Source organism: Patiria miniata, unplaced genomic scaffold (assembly GCF_015706575.1).
Source record: "Patiria miniata isolate m_02_andy unplaced genomic scaffold, ASM1570657v1 HiC_scaffold_3, whole genome shotgun sequence".
NCBI lineage: Eukaryota > Metazoa > Echinodermata > Asteroidea > Valvatida > Asterinidae > Patiria > Patiria miniata.
The window spans coordinates 4,678,101-4,695,089 of NW_024037069.1; the positions used below are offsets into that span (position 1 = coordinate 4,678,101).

Consider the following 16,989-nt stretch of genomic DNA (forward strand, 5'->3'; position numbering starts at 1 on the left):
CCCCCAATATTTTTAACGAGTGCCCCTTTTTTGTTTTGAGTGAGTGCCCTTTTTTTCTGAACAAGTACCCTTTAATTTTCCGTTAGTTTGCATACTCTTGCATACTGTTTTAAACAGCCCCCCCCCCCCCCCCCGGTCTACATTTCAGCACAGATGTGAGAATGCCCTTTTCAGAAAATATTAACCCCCACAATAAAAATGACCTTGCTACACCCATGGTACCGCACATTAATTTAACTTCAGTGCAGTGTTTAATCAAATGTAAACAGTTTGGAATATGCCTGCCATGCAGTTGCGGGTAATAACATTTGAATCCCTCTTACTCAGTGGCCCAGGCAATCTACCGTACTCTTGTAAAAAAAAAAAAGGAAAATCGTGTGTTGCTTGTGACAGTCGGGGTAAACATGTACATGTACTGTGTAAAAGTGGATGACTATTTGTGGTAGACTAGAAAGACGTTCGCATCGTGTCATACAGAGACGACAAGACTGTGCAAAGTGCCATTCTCTGAGACAAGGATCCGACTCGTTAAGTGGTGCTTCTTGCTTGTGTTGAGTCAGGGTACGATACATTGGGAGTTACACCGGGTGTAGGAATATTGACAGTCCACCTGGTGTGTTTTGATTGTGTGGGGTCAGGGTACCATACATAACACTGGGTCAAAATTTTAGTCAGGGTTTTGACACACTACTGTTAAACTGGTGTTTTCTGATTGGGTTGGGACTGGGCACCATACAGTGGGGGTCAGACTGGGCCACAACTTGCAAAGACTCATTGGTGTGTTTGGTTTGCATGGGGGTACAGGGTACCATACACATTGGTTTGGTGTGTAGTGGGGGGTTGGGAATCAGACTTTCACTGGAATGGGATTTCAAAACTTCTTATTATGAATTTCTTTGGACCAATCAACACAGGATAAACTAAAACTTGTCGGAACCAAAATGTTGTTTCTTTGTCTTTTTTAAACAAATCATGCAAATCCAGCTTCTGGAACCTAGTGGTGGTGGTTTGTGTTAGGTCTGGTGCACAGTTGAGACTGAGAAAAGATTACTTTACCTTTATGAACGGTTGCCAAGTTTTGGAACGAGGCGGATTATGGGACGTTTACAGGTCAAAGGTTAAGATAAGCAAAGAAGAAGACATTAAAACTGAGCAAGGAAAAACATCGACAGTGTATATGATGGAAACAAAAGTAGAAAGAAATCAGATACTTTTGCACTTTATGAAGGTGAAAAGTGCTTGACCAAATTCCAAGGAAAAATTGTCCAGCATTTTTTTGGGGGATGTCACCACGTAAAAAAATGCCTCGGCGGGATAAAATATACTCATAACAGAACGAAAGTTAAACTCAAAAACTTATCATGGAAATATTGTACTGCATGTTTGTAATATGACAAACATTTTCAAAAAGATGAAAAATGATATTAAACAACATACAAAAATGTCATGCAATTATACTGAAGGTGTTTTCAACAGCTTCCAAAAGCACTCTCCAACCTAAACATTTTAACTAAGAATGTATTAATATGTGAAATAGAGTTTTGAGTTCGGAGAAACTAGGATGCTCCTTTCAATTTCTTAGTTCAAATTCAAAATTAATACAATGCACCTATAGTCAGTTTCCCTTTGTGGTTTGAAATTTGTGAGAGAAAAAAGATTGTTTCCTCTTTAAGTGATCCCCATTTGTCATTTTCCGGGTTTGCAGCATTGCTAATGTTGCCAGGCCCGTCGCCAAAGGGGGCGACCAATTGGGCCCCCCCCCCCCCAACAGCAAAAGCCATACATGTTTATTTTTGTATTTTTATGATGGTGGGCCCCTCTAGTTGGTACTATGGCCCACCCCTGACGCTCAGGGCTGGCGACGGACCTGAATGCTGCTAGCGTCGTGAATTAGGGCGTGATCCGTGGCTGCATGGCATCAGGTTTATGGCTTCCGACTAGGGCCCTGGAACAAGGACACTGACAAGTAATTGGAAACCGCTAACTAGCGGCTGAATAGCTCAGTTGGTAGAGCACCGGAGCGGCAATCTGGTGGTCGCAGGTTCAAATCCTGGTTCCAGGCAATGCCTTTGTTCAGTTGCAGTTTACAGTGAGAGCTAGTCAGTTTTCCAGAGTGGATCGTTGTTCAGAGCAAGCCGAAGTGGTCTTTTCTAATTGATGCAAAGATATCATGTCGGTGCATTTTTGTAGAATCGGTGAAATCATAAAAGGCCCCTAAATTTGCTTGCCAGATACCCAGGCAATGCAGTTTTGATAATCATCCCATGCAGCCTACAACTTAAACCAACAACATATTATCTACTTCAACACATGCATACCCACATGGTGATGAGTTAGTCCAGTGCTGGTGCAGAAAGACGCTTTAAAACACTCTTTGCAAAACTACTGCTTTTCCACATCACTTTCCCACAACATACTCAATGACTGTACAACAGCCAAACCTACTCCAGGCTAAAGTGGAAAAAAAAATACAGGATGCTTGGACCAAAAAAAAAAATAATAATAATAATAAAAAAAAAAAAAATCACCGGGAAACTAGATTGCGAACACGGCAATCATATCCACATGTTTACCGTGCAACTTTTGAAGAAAACTAAATAGGAAGTCCATCAACATAACTACACAGGCAATCAGGGTGTATCAGGCAACAAACCTACATGTAAATCTCATGCCTCCTCCTACTCATACCAAAACCAAAATACTAAAAATAATGGAGGATGCACACAGTATTTTGTGACAAGCTATCCTACATGACAGGAATAACTAACAGAAGGACGGGCAACTGGATGGATTAGTGCTGCACTCAGACCTCTCTAAATGAAGGTCATTTCTCTTCAAAAATTTTGCTCGGTTTTTTAAAAGTATTGATTTTGATGTTGAGGGGAAAAAGCTTAATTGTTCATTTTGCAATTCGAAAATAGCACTCTTTAATCAAAACTTCAATGGGACTCAAAATTATTGCATGTATTGTGCAAGGCCATTAACAGGGGCAAAATTAAACCACTTTGGAAATAGAAACTCATCTTCCATTTTACTTGTTTTAGAAAAAAAGGTGGGTTTTTTTTTGGGGGGGGGTGTTTTTTGTTTGTTAGTTTTTGCATCAAAAACAACATGAATTTTTCAAAAGTGTAATTTGATTGCTACGTATTTTAGTTTGTTTACTTTCAATTTGGGACAGTTAGTTTAAGTAGGGCATCTCTTTCAAGGATGGATCAAATACATGTTCATTTAAGATGGATTGCGTCATGAATATTCAGTAGGCTGCAAACCATATTATGGAACATCCCTCTGTGAATCTGATTGTATTCAAGCGTCACAGAAATACATGTGTATGATGAATATGCATTAAGATGTCATTCCTTCAGTGAATCCTTTGAGTGATCGAATCTGGTTGGACAACAGCCATTTGGTATCCTGTAGTCAAGCCAACAGACAGTGATGTAACTTTGAATATTCAACAGGGGAAATATCATTCGGGGAAGCGATGAAAGATTTTTGAATATTCAACCGAAGAGGGGTCAAAACATGCCTCTATCTGCGAGTCAAAAATGCTTTATTCCTCAAAAGGCCCAAAATGTGCATTCACTTTTGGGTGTTTATAAAAAAAAAAAGGAGGGCGCTGTAATTTTGAGTGCTCCAACAAAATGAGGACTCTTGTGTAACTACACAGCACTAACCCTTAAGTCCCAGGTCTGTGTTCACATAACTGCCTGCACAAAGAGATTCATGAACACGTACAGTATGTATGCACACACGCATATGACAACATTAACAGCATGGGAGAGTGACCACAATGTGATCCTGCAGATGTGTGAAATCAGCGCAGCGACAACGACCGAAGAACCAAATAAAAACAAAAATATACAAAAAAATCAACTAAACTCCCGTGCATGATTCACAGAGTCACGACACAATAGCCAGCAAGTGGTATAATGTAAACAGAGCACCATGAAAACAAACAACGATGAAACAAAGCATGACAGTACAATGAATGATTGCAGCATGATGGATCACGACATTTCGATGCAATGATGAATGAAATGATGAATGAACTTTTTTTTTTTTGCTGATGACAAAACAGGGAGGTACAGGCAGCCGGCGATGGTGAGATGGGATGGATTTGTTACAACACTGAAATCCGAAATTAAAAAAAAAAAAATCTTCTCTTCGTGCGTCGGGTCTTAATTGGACAACAACTTTCACAATCCGATCACAGCAAAGAGGAGGGAAGATGAAAGGCAGTTTATGCTACTCACAGCACGGGACTTCCAGCGCAAATTGACCACGAAGGATAGCACAGCGTGAGATAAGAACAAATCAAAAAAAAAATTTGGAAATCGGGGGAAGTCCAAAAACCAACAAGGTGAAAGAATGGCCGACGCAATGCCCAGTAACAAACATGAACGGTTAAAGTACATGTGAGTACGGACATTTTCTTTGACAGACGACAACTTTCAGAAGGTCTGGTACACGTAAGTCTGTCAGGTGACAGGTCATGTGACAGTCATGTGACAACATCCAGAGAGACCGTAGGGAGAGGATGACACCTGCACTGGACATCAATTACATGTACATGTAACAAGTCACCTATTTATATGCACACGTCACATGTACACAGTACAACCATTCAAATGTCCAAAACAAACAAAAATATAACATTTTGGAAACAACTGTTTCAAGACTGATTCGACTTCCATTCTGCTAAACATTTTTCGTTTAACTGAATGAGAAATACAGAGATAAAATAGACACATCATAAGCACTACAACTGTCTTTTGAGACTGCAGTATTGAAATCCTATGTCCAAAATACTTAAAATTAAAAAAAAAAAAATTAAAGTACTGCCTTTTGGAAAGTTTTACACAGACTGGGAAGTACCGATAGTAACATTAAATAGGTTTTTCAGCATATTTTAACACTTCTATCACACAAAAATCCCTGGAATAATACTTTAATTTCATTCCACAACATCCCGTGCTCAATTTTTAATTTCAATTTCAAATATCCACCGGTAGATTTCATTTCAAATATCCACCAGTAGATTTCATTTCAAATATCCACCAGTAGATTTCATTTCAAATATCCACCAGTAGATTTCATTTCAAATATCCACCAGTAGATATCATTTCAAATATCCACCAGTAGATTTCATTTCAAATATCCACCAGTAGATTTCATTTCAAATATCCACCAGTAGATTTCATTTCAAATATCCACCAGTAGATTTCATTTCAAATATCCACCAGTAGATTTCATTTCAAATATCCACCAGTAGATTTCATTTCAAATATCCACCAGTAGATTTCATTTCAAATATCCACCAGTAGATTTCATTTCAAATATCCACCAGTAGATTTCATTTCAAATATCCACCAGTAGATTTCATTTCAAATATCCACCAGTAGATTTCATGTGCGGCATTCTACCAGTAATTCTAATTCTAATTGATAAAGCAAAGTCGTGTTTTTGTCATTCATTTTAATGCTGTTAATTTAATCGAGCTCTGCGATTTTGTACAATGAAAAAGTATTGTTCTATAAGTGTTTAAATAACCAGCGAAAACCTACCAGTATACCAAACGTGGCGGTGAACATCATCTCACAAACTATATATTCAACATTCAAGTCAACAACTTTACCGTAACAACCACGTACATGTACATGTACACTTTTTGGCAACGCCACACACAGACGACATACAGTGCACAATAAGACTTTAACTGACATCATACATGTACACAACACAAGCTTAAGTCACAGTCACAAATAGCAGACCAGTACATGTACAGGTATACTGGCAAACTTACATGTAAAGTCATTTACGATGAAGTTAGAAATTAAAGATTTTTCTTTTCTTTTCCTTTTATCTAAACCAAGCCTTACAATGTTTTGTCAGTATAAATCGTTTGCCACAACTTCACTTTCATTTATTTCATAAACACGTCATGCACGTGGGGAAAAATGCCCCGCTGGGCAGACAGGTTAATATGAAGCGGACATTCAGCACCAGAGTTTCTGGCCAGAGTTTTCTTTCGTAAAAATACTTACAAAAAGTGATTTCTTAGTTACATGTATAAGTTCTTGGAAGTGGCTTCGTGTTTAAAACTCCTTAAACATTTAGGTGACATAAAGATAAGGTATTGCCACAATCACTCCTCCAACACAACATTATGAGGAACAACTTCCATTGTGTCAAGAGAAAAAGTGGCGATACGTAAAGTGCCTTTTTGAGACCAAAACAAAAACCAAAAATAAAAAAAAGACAGAGAAGTTGCAAAGCACAAGAGTGCACACCATACGCGGTGTGTGCTACATGTTATGTATAAAGTGCAATGTTAGTAGTACATCGAGTGTTTTGACACTTGTAACCAAAAAGACAACAATTTCAAAGTGAGTGCGAGAATGACAAACAATTCAAATTTTGCTTGTACTCTGAAAATATTTTTGGACCTTGCGTGTACACGAACCTACTCTTTTTAACTTTGAAAAAAGATAAGGACTAAAATTGAACAGTGAAGAGTAGACTGGACAATACGCCTGGTTGTCAAAGTTATATACCGGTAATTTTCTGTTGAGAAACCTCTTCACAAAGAATTCTATGAGTTCAAAATTTTCTAATTCTCGCTAAAATAGTGAAATATAAAGTTAAAAAAAGCTGCATTATCAATGACAAATTTCTAGTAGTTTTGGGGAAAGAAAGCTACTGATGTGAGGTTGCCCAGAGAAATTTTAATGCATGGATTTGAACCCAGAACCTCTGAAATGTCACACCAGTTGCTCTACTAAAGGTGGTGGGTTCAAACCCTGCTTTAGTCAAAATATCTCTGTTCGACCAAATACTGTTGAGAATTGAACCTAACCATTATTCAGTAGATAAAAGACAACACAAAAAAAATTTAATGTAAAAAATAAAAAGTAAAATAATAATAATAAATAATAAAAAAATGAAATCCTACAAACTATAAAGACTTAACTTTTAGTGCATTTTGACTCAACAATAAGTACAAAAACATACAGGACAGAAAATGCGAGGGAAAAACTGACGAAAGACTAAAGGCTTATACCTGAAGCAAGCAAACGGGAGTATGAACCAGTCATTAAAACAAGGAAAAAACTTAGCCTGGAAAGCGTTGAACAACATCATAGAATATTGCTGAATGTTTGGTGACGTCAACTTCGCTTCACAGTCACATGAAGTATGATCTGGTTTAAGGGGGAGAAAAACAAATTGGGCCCACAAAGCAACGATCCTCACCTGTTGTTGAAGTCGGGTCAGCCCCCGCATCCAGAGAATCTGCGCCCTCTTGAGCTCAACCCGCGAGTCGCCGCGGTCCACGTCGTCCATCTCCGTCACGCTGGGCAGCTGCTCGGCCGTGCCGCCCCGGCCGTAGGCCAGGTTGGGCATCCAGTGGGTGGGGAAGGTCAGGATGACCTGGTGCCAGACTAGGGAGCCGATGCCGAAGAGGAGGCACCAGAGCCACTCGTCCAAGGTCAGGCCCTTGGTGCTGAAGATGACATCACCAAATTGCACCAGCAAGACCTAGGGGCGTGGGGAAAGAGAAGGGGGCGTGGGGAATGAGAAGGGGGCGTGGGGAAAGAGAAGGGGGCGTGGGGAAAGAGAAGGGGGGCGTGGGGAAAGAGAAGGGGGCGTGGGGAAAGAGAAGGGGGCGTGGGGAAAGAGAAGGGGGCGTGGGGAAAGAGAAGGCGGAGGGGAAGGAATTTTTTTAACACTACAGTATTACTTTGGCCATTAATTTTCAGTTTTACCCCTTTCCTTACCACATTGTTTATTGACTTGGCTCTCCCCAGGACCAAATTGTTTGCTCAGTCATGCGGAAATCACTATAGAGTGTGAAAAATGGGCCACAAGTTGAAAACTCACTTTTTTTCAACCCAGATAATTCACTGCCTAGGAGTTATTAAAACCAAAAAGTGTTGTGAGTAAAGGTTGTGCCTTCTTACTCTTTTATGTGATGTAAAAATAAAGGCCATAAGTGCAAAACTAAGATATGTATGCCTGGTTTTTTTTTGGTCTGGTCCCAGTTATCAAGCAATTTCACCACATGATGAAATGGCACTCCATACCTCAAATTGTGCATGGATACTTTGGAAGCCCTTTTCTTACATTTTTGTAATTGTTACACTATTAAAAAAAAAAACCTGACACATTTAGAACGATCCGAAAACACTCTTCCAGCTGCATATATGGTTGATGTATGGGCAGCCAAACACACCAACATGCCAGCTTGCTGAACAGCAGTGAATAACTTGAGGGTGTTCTGAAATCCTGGTACATCTCCGGCAAATACCCGAATATAAGCTCTGTACTCGGGTTTTTCTCTTAAAGCCCGAGTCCATCATTTGCAGCTATCCAAAAAAGTAACCGGCGTAATTATTGTTGAAAAACATACTGGTTGAAAGATAGTAAGGGGACTAAACTCCCTGTGAAATTATCCTTTCTGGCAAGCTCTCATTTTGAAGAAATCAACGAAAGAAGGCATTTCCAACGGTGCTTCTTAAGAAGCACCGTAGGAAAATTTAAATTAGTTGTTCGTTTTGTTATTCGGTGCAGCGCGCACAAGCATTGGAACGACGCACAGGCGCGCGCGCTTGCTATAATTTGTTGGATCAGTGCGCAACATCGCGTAAAGCTGCAATTCAAAACAATTCGAAACATGATTTAGCAACTTTTGATTTGAAATTGAGATCCTAGAATGCTGTTTTTCTCGGAATATGAAGCTGAAACTGAGCTGAAACTTCATCAAGTAAGTTGTTCAGTATCCTTCATTAGATTTTGAACACTTTTGTTGCTTCAAACGAACAAAATGCACTAATTACAAATGATGGACTATAGCTTTAAAAGAGGGTTTCACGGTATGTTCTACCTACCTGGACTACTAGCGTGCCAATGATAATGACGAGGAACACCGGGTTGGTGTGGATTCCGGAAAAGACAAAGCGCTCGCCGTGCACCTTGCGGGCGTTGATTTCATTGAAGATTTGCATCAGGACAAAAGTGTTGAAGATCAGGGTGAAGTGGACCGTGGGGGCTCCCGTGGGGCCGCCGGACTTGCCGTCCTCTATGTTAAATAACGACGGGCCTGGAAGGGCAAACAATCAACAAAGAAATTGTACATCAGGTGAAAGTTTTCAGCAAGAGTGTTCTGCTCAAGGCTGTTTTTTTTTTAAGTATCAAAGTCCGAATAGGTTGAAACCTGAAGACAAATTAGTAGTAAGCTAGTGAAGACAATTTACCAGAAATGAACCATGTTAGCATATTTTCATACAGATGCACAAACATTTTGAGTTTCATCAGTAATTTCGGCAAAACACTTTTGTGCATGGACCACCATCTTTTCACGTAGCTAGGATAATGTTCGCATGAGCGAGCTAACAATAATTATAATTATAATTATTACCCTGGATTGGACACTTGGGAGAATTCCCCATAGACTTGTGCACACAGATTTTCAAACTTAAATGTGCCCTAACCCAATATTCCCTTGTCCTTTTTCCACAAATGTTGGTATGTTTACTAATTAGACCACGAGCAACAAATATAATCTAGTTGCAACAATAAAATTGTGCCTCTAAAGGGGGGCTGTGACATTAGGGAGACATGAAAATGTCTCACTAATAACCGATGTCTCCCATCGTGCGAAGAAATTACGACAACGTGTCTCCTTAGTGGTACCTTTACACGTATAATAGTGTGTATTTTTAAAGTGCACGTATCCAGCAGTATTGGTGCTCATTATTACCCTGCTCACTGGCCATAGAAACATTTCAACATCAATCTCAGCTCCCTGGGGAGTATACAGCTCGATGCCGCCATTTCAGTGCAAAGCAGCTAAATCAATCACAATAACCATCTCTGCCCTCACAGGTACCCATTTACTCCTGGGTGGAGAAGCAATGAGCGACAAAGTGCCTTGCCCAAGGGAACGCACCATAACCCCAGGCTGGAATCAAACCCACAACCTGCAGAATTGCCAGCAGTCCCCGAATTCAATGCCCCAGTCACCTATGGGACAATTCCAACGATCGCTTAGTAAAGCGCATGCGCAGTGATAGACTGTGCACGTGTATCGACTCTATGCACGAATCAGTAAAACGCAGCTGATAAAGTGATGGTGAATGGCCCAGTAGGAGTTTGGCTCCAGCTCATGAATATGTAAGAGGTTTAGTTATATACAGGGTGACCCCAAAAAAAATGCAACTCTGAAACCTTTGCCTTTTTCTTCAAAAACGTGATATGTGAATTATGCTTTAGATATATCAGATTAAAGCTGAGAGTTTTTCTTTCAAATACTGAAGAAAAAATACATGAAAACAGCACAGGTTGCTGGGAAAATAAATGCCAATTATGTAACACAACTCCTTTTTGGTCCATTCCAATTGCATTACCACAGTTAAGACAAATTGTTGTAATGTCTTTCATTTGTGCAATTCCTTAAATATTTTGACATATTTATGAATCTAAATAGGTTTACAATAGGACTAAAAAGAATAAGATGCCTGTTCAGTTGGGGGGAAAAAAAAAGGTATTTCCATCAAATTCATTTGTACCGGATTGGGACACAATGCGCTATGCACAAATAGGTAGTGCTAACCCCTTAAAGCTATAGTCCATCATTTGCAGCCATCCGAAAAGTAACTGGCGTAATTATTGTTGAAAAACATACTTGGTTGAAAGATAGTAAGGGGACTTAACTCCCTGTGAAATTATTCTTTCTGGCAAGCTGTCATTTTGAAGTAATCAACGAAAGAAGGCCTTTCCAATGGTGCGTCTTAAGACGCACCGTAGGAAAATTTAAAATAGTAGTTCGTTTTGTTATTCGGCGAAGCGCGCGCAAGCATTGGCACGACGCACACGCGCGCGCGGTTGCTATAATTCGTCGGATCAGTGCGCGACATCGCGTACAGCTGCAATCGGCTCAGTGAGAACGCGTCTCAGACGCAATTCAGGCCCAATTCAAAACATGATTCAGCAACTTTTGATTTGAAATTGAGATCCTAGAATGCTGCTTTTCTCGGAATATACAGCTGAAGCTGAGCTGAAACTTCATCAGGTTAGTTGTTCAGTATCCTTCATTAGATTTTGAAAATTTTTGTTGCTTCAAACGAACAAAATGCACAAATTACAAATGATGGACTATATCTTTAACCATGATAATGCCAATGGAATGGACCAAAAAACTCTGAGCTTTAATCTGATATCCGAAACACAAAACTCAGATTACGTTTTTAAAAAGAGGCAAATGTTTCAGGGTTGCATTTTTTGGGGGGTCACCCTGCACAGGCAATACTCACCAGCAAAGAGAATGACAAATATTACAATGAGCTGGTAAATGGTGTGGCCTACGATGGATTTTATCATGACTTTGGAGATGAGGGCCTTGGTACGGCCGTAGGGTTTCCGGCAGAGCAGGGCCGGGGTGGGCAGCTCCGTGGCCAGCGCCAGGGAGGCAAAGGAGTCCATGATGAGGTTGACCCACAGCATCTGGATGGCTCGTAGCGGACTGTCCTGTAAGCAGGTCAATAAGAAAAATGTATCAGTAATTTTTTTTTTCAAATGGATATCAGCCATAGAGCTATATTAAATTACTAGAGCGCTAACTCCTCATTCTTGCGTGCGGAGGCGCTTTAAAGCCGCTCTGTGCGCAGACATTTTGAATTTATGTGCGTGTTTGTAGAACACAATCAAAATAGACGGATTGAATTTTAAAAGTGTACTCTAAATGCAACGCGCAAGTAGAAGATGCGCAAACAACTTTAAGCGCATTGATGACGGTTCAAAAAACGTCACGGCGAAAAGCATCTGCAGCGGAGGGACGCGCACACGTTGCGCTGTTTGCGTAGAGCAAAATGAAATGCTCATTTGCTGATCGTGCGTTTCGGTTTTGGGCGTATCGGCTTCGATGACGAACCGGTATGGAATACAAACGCAGATATGCAAATAGCAGTACAAAAGCCGTACAACATTTGAGTTTTCCATAGGTTTGTGCACAAACATGGATGCACCCATCAGGCATTACTTTGTACATCGAGCTAGCGCTCTACATGTAGTAATTTAAAATAGCTCTATGATATCAGCAGAACAACAAGGTTAAGGCTACTCAAAGGTGTGGACTACAAATTAGAGCGAAAAGCCAAGGATTGAAGCCAATTTTTAAAGATAGAAGACATCCGTTGAAATTTTGCTTGGATTGTAAAAGATTCCATTGGAAGGGATCATCATTCATGTCATTAGTGGTGTGCATTAACGGGTACCCGATTGAAAAAAAAAAAGGATATCCGGATATCCGTTAGAGTAACCCTAGCCCAAAATTCAAATCTCGGAAGTTGCTGTTCAAATTGTTCATGTCGATTGTGTGCATCCATACAGCAAGATACAAAGTGCGTGCAGTGACTTATAAAGCTGGTGAAAAACTGCAACGTACGCAAGCGTCATAAAAATGAAATATGTTTTGCTTTCCCCTGTGGCCTGGTTTTGATTTGTAAAATCCCCCACAAATGGCATTCAAAACCTTTCCTTTTCATTGTCCGAGAAGTTAGTAAGTAATTTGCAAAGTTGATTATGGGTAACCAGATTCCACAAGCTGGAACCGGTTCCTGACATCACCGGTTGGGTGCTCGGGTACCCGGTTCCGATGCACAGCCCTAGTAGGGACCATGACTTTGGTAGGGAGTTCCAAAGTGGGGCAGCACAAGGACGCAAACTTTGATGAGTACCGGTATCTCACAGTATCATAGCTGCCAACTTTTCAAAATCCCAATTAGTAATCAACATGCGCGGTCATTTTCAACTCCTATTATCAAAAGTGTATGTACCAGCTTTACCAACATCGAGTACAGGTACATGGTTTACAGGTGCATACCATTCTTGTTGTGAATAATAATGTACTGTAGGCCAAAAAAAAAAAAAAATTGTGTTTTTTTTTTAGATGCATACTATCACTGTTGAGTTTCGAGTTCGTATCGTGTTTTTACACACAATGATTTAGGGCCACCGTATGCAATAGAAATATCCTGCCAACATACCTTGCAAACGCATGCTGATTTATCTTTTCTGGACGTTGTGATAAACTCAAACTCTATTACCAATTATTCCAACCATACTCTTATTAAATTCCATGATTAAAATCTCGCACTGATGGGTCTCATCCCGGCAATAAGCGACCAAATGTGCTCACGATCGTCATTGAAAAGTACTCACACATACAGTACACACACCCAACCACACATCCACGAGATGCACACAAATGGCACACCATTGAAAAATATTTTAGTCTGGTCCTCAAATACTCCACTGCGCACACTGCATTGATGTCTATCAGGTGCTTGACCGCATTGCTTATTAGACTTGTCACCAGTCCATCCATTATCGCAACATTTCGCCAGAAGTTTTCGGTCAAAAACGATACTTTACAAGTATTTTTTTTTTGTTAGGGAGAAAATGGGAAATTCGTAATGTTTTTTTGGCAAATCGTATTTTCGTAATTTAACAAACAATTCGTAATAATTAAGAAAAAATCGTAATAGTTGGCAGCTATGCAGTATTGGCCTTGATGAATGGATGTGAGGCGGTAAAGTCAGTAGATTTTTGAAAAGCACTGTTGGCAGAATTAGTGAGTTGATTTGTTGACCCTCAAAATGGTTCCCGGCCGTGTTGTGGTCAAGTCCATCATAATTCCAGTCACAAATATAATCACAAGTCATTTCACAAGTCCAGTCACAAGTAACAGTGGAAGAAAAAAACGAAAGAATATCTGCATCACAGTTTATTTTTTGTTAATTTTTTTTACTTTCATCTGAATTTTTTGAGGATTTGTGACAGACTCGACTACAACAATCGCTCCTGATGGAAACACAGAGTAGTGACTTTTAGTACTCTTTCTTTTTTTAAATAAACCACAAATTTGTAATTGGAAAAAGCTGTATCTTCTTTGAGTGATCCCCGTTTGCAATTTTTACTGGTTTGCAGCATTGCTAATGTTGCTAGCATCGTAACTTTGAGCGTGATCCCTGGCTACATGGAGTATAAAAGTGTATGGCTTCAGACTAGCACCCCTTGAAAAAAGACACTGACAAATTGCGGATACCACCCACATAGGGCTGGATAATTCAGTTGGTAGAGCTCCGGAACAGTAATCCGGAGGTCGCAGGTTCAAACCCCGCTCCAGTCAATTTCTTTGATGAACTTTAAAAAATAAAAAGATTTTTCTTTGTTTCAATTTGGCCTTATTAAGGCACTTAATTCCAGTCAAGACTTTTTTTTTTTTACAAAAATCAGTCTTACGTTGATTATGCAAGCTCCGGTGAAGGCCACTATCACGGCCACCAGATTGACAGTCAACTGGAACTGTAAGAACTTGGAGATGCTGTCGTAGACGTTGCGCCCCCACATGACGGCCTTGACGATACTGCGGAAGTTGTCGTCGGTCAGGATGATGTCAGAGGCCTCCTTGGCCACGTCCGTACCGGCAATTCCCTGTTGTGAAGGGAAAAAAATGAGGAAAAAATCTCCTAAGAACTTGTTGGAGGAACTAATACCAATTCCAGACTGGCATATACAGAGCTGTACAGAACCAAATTATTAAAAAATATTCATAAATACCTAAGACAGTTTACGCATTCCTATAGGTCGAGAGCCCGTCACGTGGCCGGTCTTAAACAGTTGATAAAGACATGGCTGGCTGGTCTTTAACACTTTTCCAGTGTCACATGAACTTCGGACTCCCATGAGATCCGGTTCCTTTTAACATTTCATTGGTTGAACGTTCACATTCCTCACGTATGCATGCGCAATACAACCAGTGAATCAGTATTTCATAGTCCGAAATTCACACTACACTGGTCAGCCCAGCTGCGATTTGCGTGACATCGCGCAGTACGCGCAACGCGCACGCCAATGTTCTTATAAACTATTGAGTTGTGGAGGGGCATTCCATATTATAGTCAGAGGGGTGTTTCGTAAAACATGAAGTGAAATTGTTGAACAAATGGTTGGCAACGTCTAGTTTTTGCCTTTTTTTGATTTTTGGACCGATTTTTTTTTTTTTTTTTACCGAAAAGGTATTTGTGAATGGGAATAAACATGTGTTCGGTCGGTATTAAACACTCTGTTTAAGATCGGTGGGAGTCTGGATGGGTGATAATTACCCATCCTGACTCCCACCGGTCTTAAACAGAGTGTTATAATACCTCCCGAACACACATTTATTCCCTTATTAAAGTATCAGATGGTGCTGTCATGTGTTAAATGATACTTCAAATCTGAGAACCAGTATTATGGGCAATTTCCCTCACTTATAATAACACAGTAAAGGGTGCATTCTTTAACTTTTCCGGATCCAACCCGGTTCAGCCTGAGTTGTTTTCGATCTTGAATAGCCTGAACATTGTTTAAGACTTGCCATGGCTTCTATGTCACCACCAACTGAATGCTAGTGCAAGGCGAACACAGACCCCAACTCACCATGGCAAAGCCCACGTCGGCTTTCTTCAACGCCGGGGCGTCGTTGGTCCCGTCGCCGGTGACGGCCACCACTTCCCGATGGCTGGTCAGTTTGCTGTCGATGATGCCCTTGACCAGTGTGTGCTTGTCCGTCGGCGAGGAGCGGGCCAGCACTCTCAGGTTGGGCCAGATCTTGTCCAGTAGACGCTGCTGGACCTGCAGGTACATGTATTATGGGTACAGTATTAACAAACAAAGGCAACATCAATGCAAGTTAATAATGTCAATTGTTGACTTCAGTTGACGAGATTTACAAACAGTGCACTATGAAAGCAGCTCATGCGTTAGTTGCCGACAACTTTTCATCCTGCAAATGGACTCTATAAATATGTAACACAAACCGCGATGTTTTCAATATTGCAGTTACATACATGTATATATATGAATGGAATTTGTGAACAAGTGATGTCTTATTTTGTTTGAGTTGAATAAGTGTAGCCCTAAAGGCCGGTTCATTCTGCATGCAAATGCAAATGCAAAGCGAAATTTGATGTTGTGAAGCATACTCTGCGAAATTTACCAGATTTGAAATGTGTTCGACTTCTGCGAATTCGCAGTGCGAAACTTGCCCGATGTCACAAATTCGCGTTCGCGTTCGCGACGAGTATGAACTGGCCTTGATGAGTTTGCAAACTGATCTCTTGCAAATAACGAGACAACAATTTCATAAATATTGGTCAAAGCTTTCGTACAATTTTTTTTTTCTGTTTTGTTTGTTTTGCATTGACCACGGTACAGTGAAGCACTCAGAGTTGTAACGAGTCACTGATTTTTGTGACTCGAGTCACATTAGCCTTCCTCGAGTCGAGTCGAGTCATTCTGATGAGGGACTCGAGTCGAGTCGAGTCATTTGCTCGCAGTGACTCGAGTCAGGTCGAGTCATTTACCCGTCGGGATTCAAGTCGAGTCGAGTCACAAAAAAATGTGACTCGAGTCGGACTCGAGTCGAGTCATTGACTCGAGTCATTACAACTCTGGAAGCACTCATTCATGGACAGCACAGCAATACTTTTAGTCGTAATCATGATCGAGTTGAAAGTTTGTGTATGTTCTAAGCACGATTGTTAGTGTTTATGCAATTCCATATCAGCCATAGCGATTCTGAAATCCCCCCCCCCCTTTCCGCAAGATTATCCCAAACAACTACGGTTCTTTAAATGCAACCACTGCACAGGGTAACGCCGGACCCACCTTGCCGAATCGATCCCTGATCTTCCGATTGAACTCCTTGCCTTCCATTACCAAGAAGTTCTCATTCGGCAAGAGGATGCCGCACTTAGTGGCGATGGAGCGGGCAGTGTTCACGTTGTCGCCGGTCACCATGCGCACCGTGATGCCTGCCTTCTGGCACTGGGTGATGGCTGGGGGTACCTGAGAACCAAGGAAGTGAAAAAAACGTGCAAAATGATCTCGAAAGCTGCGGGCCGACACGTTTGTGTTCATTGAGTCGCAAGATTGTGCCATGTATCC

At 40.7% G+C, this 16,989-nt stretch overlaps 1 protein-coding gene and 1 non-coding gene across 3 annotated transcripts in view; one reads left to right on the forward strand and one right to left on the reverse strand.

The window, feature by feature from the left end:
- Positions 1–16,989, reverse strand: part of LOC119738194 (plasma membrane calcium-transporting ATPase 2-like) — a 45,400-nt gene that overhangs the window by 6,196 nt on the left and 22,215 nt on the right. Inside the window, exons 11-17 of one of the 2 annotated variants that reach the window (XM_038212951.1) lie at positions 16,711–16,890; positions 15,481–15,675; positions 14,302–14,493; positions 11,313–11,526; positions 8,889–9,100; positions 7,255–7,539; positions 4,185–4,265 (exon numbers count right to left, since the gene is read on the reverse strand). In XM_038212951.1, the coding sequence (XP_038068879.1) occupies positions 4,200–4,265; positions 7,255–7,539; positions 8,889–9,100; positions 11,313–11,526; positions 14,302–14,493; positions 15,481–15,675; positions 16,711–16,890 (1,344 nt within the window). In that variant the 3' untranslated portion in view covers positions 4,185–4,199. Of the gene's footprint in view, positions 1–4,184; positions 4,266–7,254; positions 7,540–8,888; positions 9,101–11,312; positions 11,527–14,301; positions 14,494–15,480; positions 15,676–16,710; positions 16,891–16,989 lie in introns of those variants that run through there. The other variant, XM_038212949.1, reaches the window with a different exon arrangement.
- On the forward strand, positions 14,116–14,188 carry Trnat-agu. The gene has a single exon. It is a non-coding gene; the product is annotated as a tRNA-Thr (tRNA).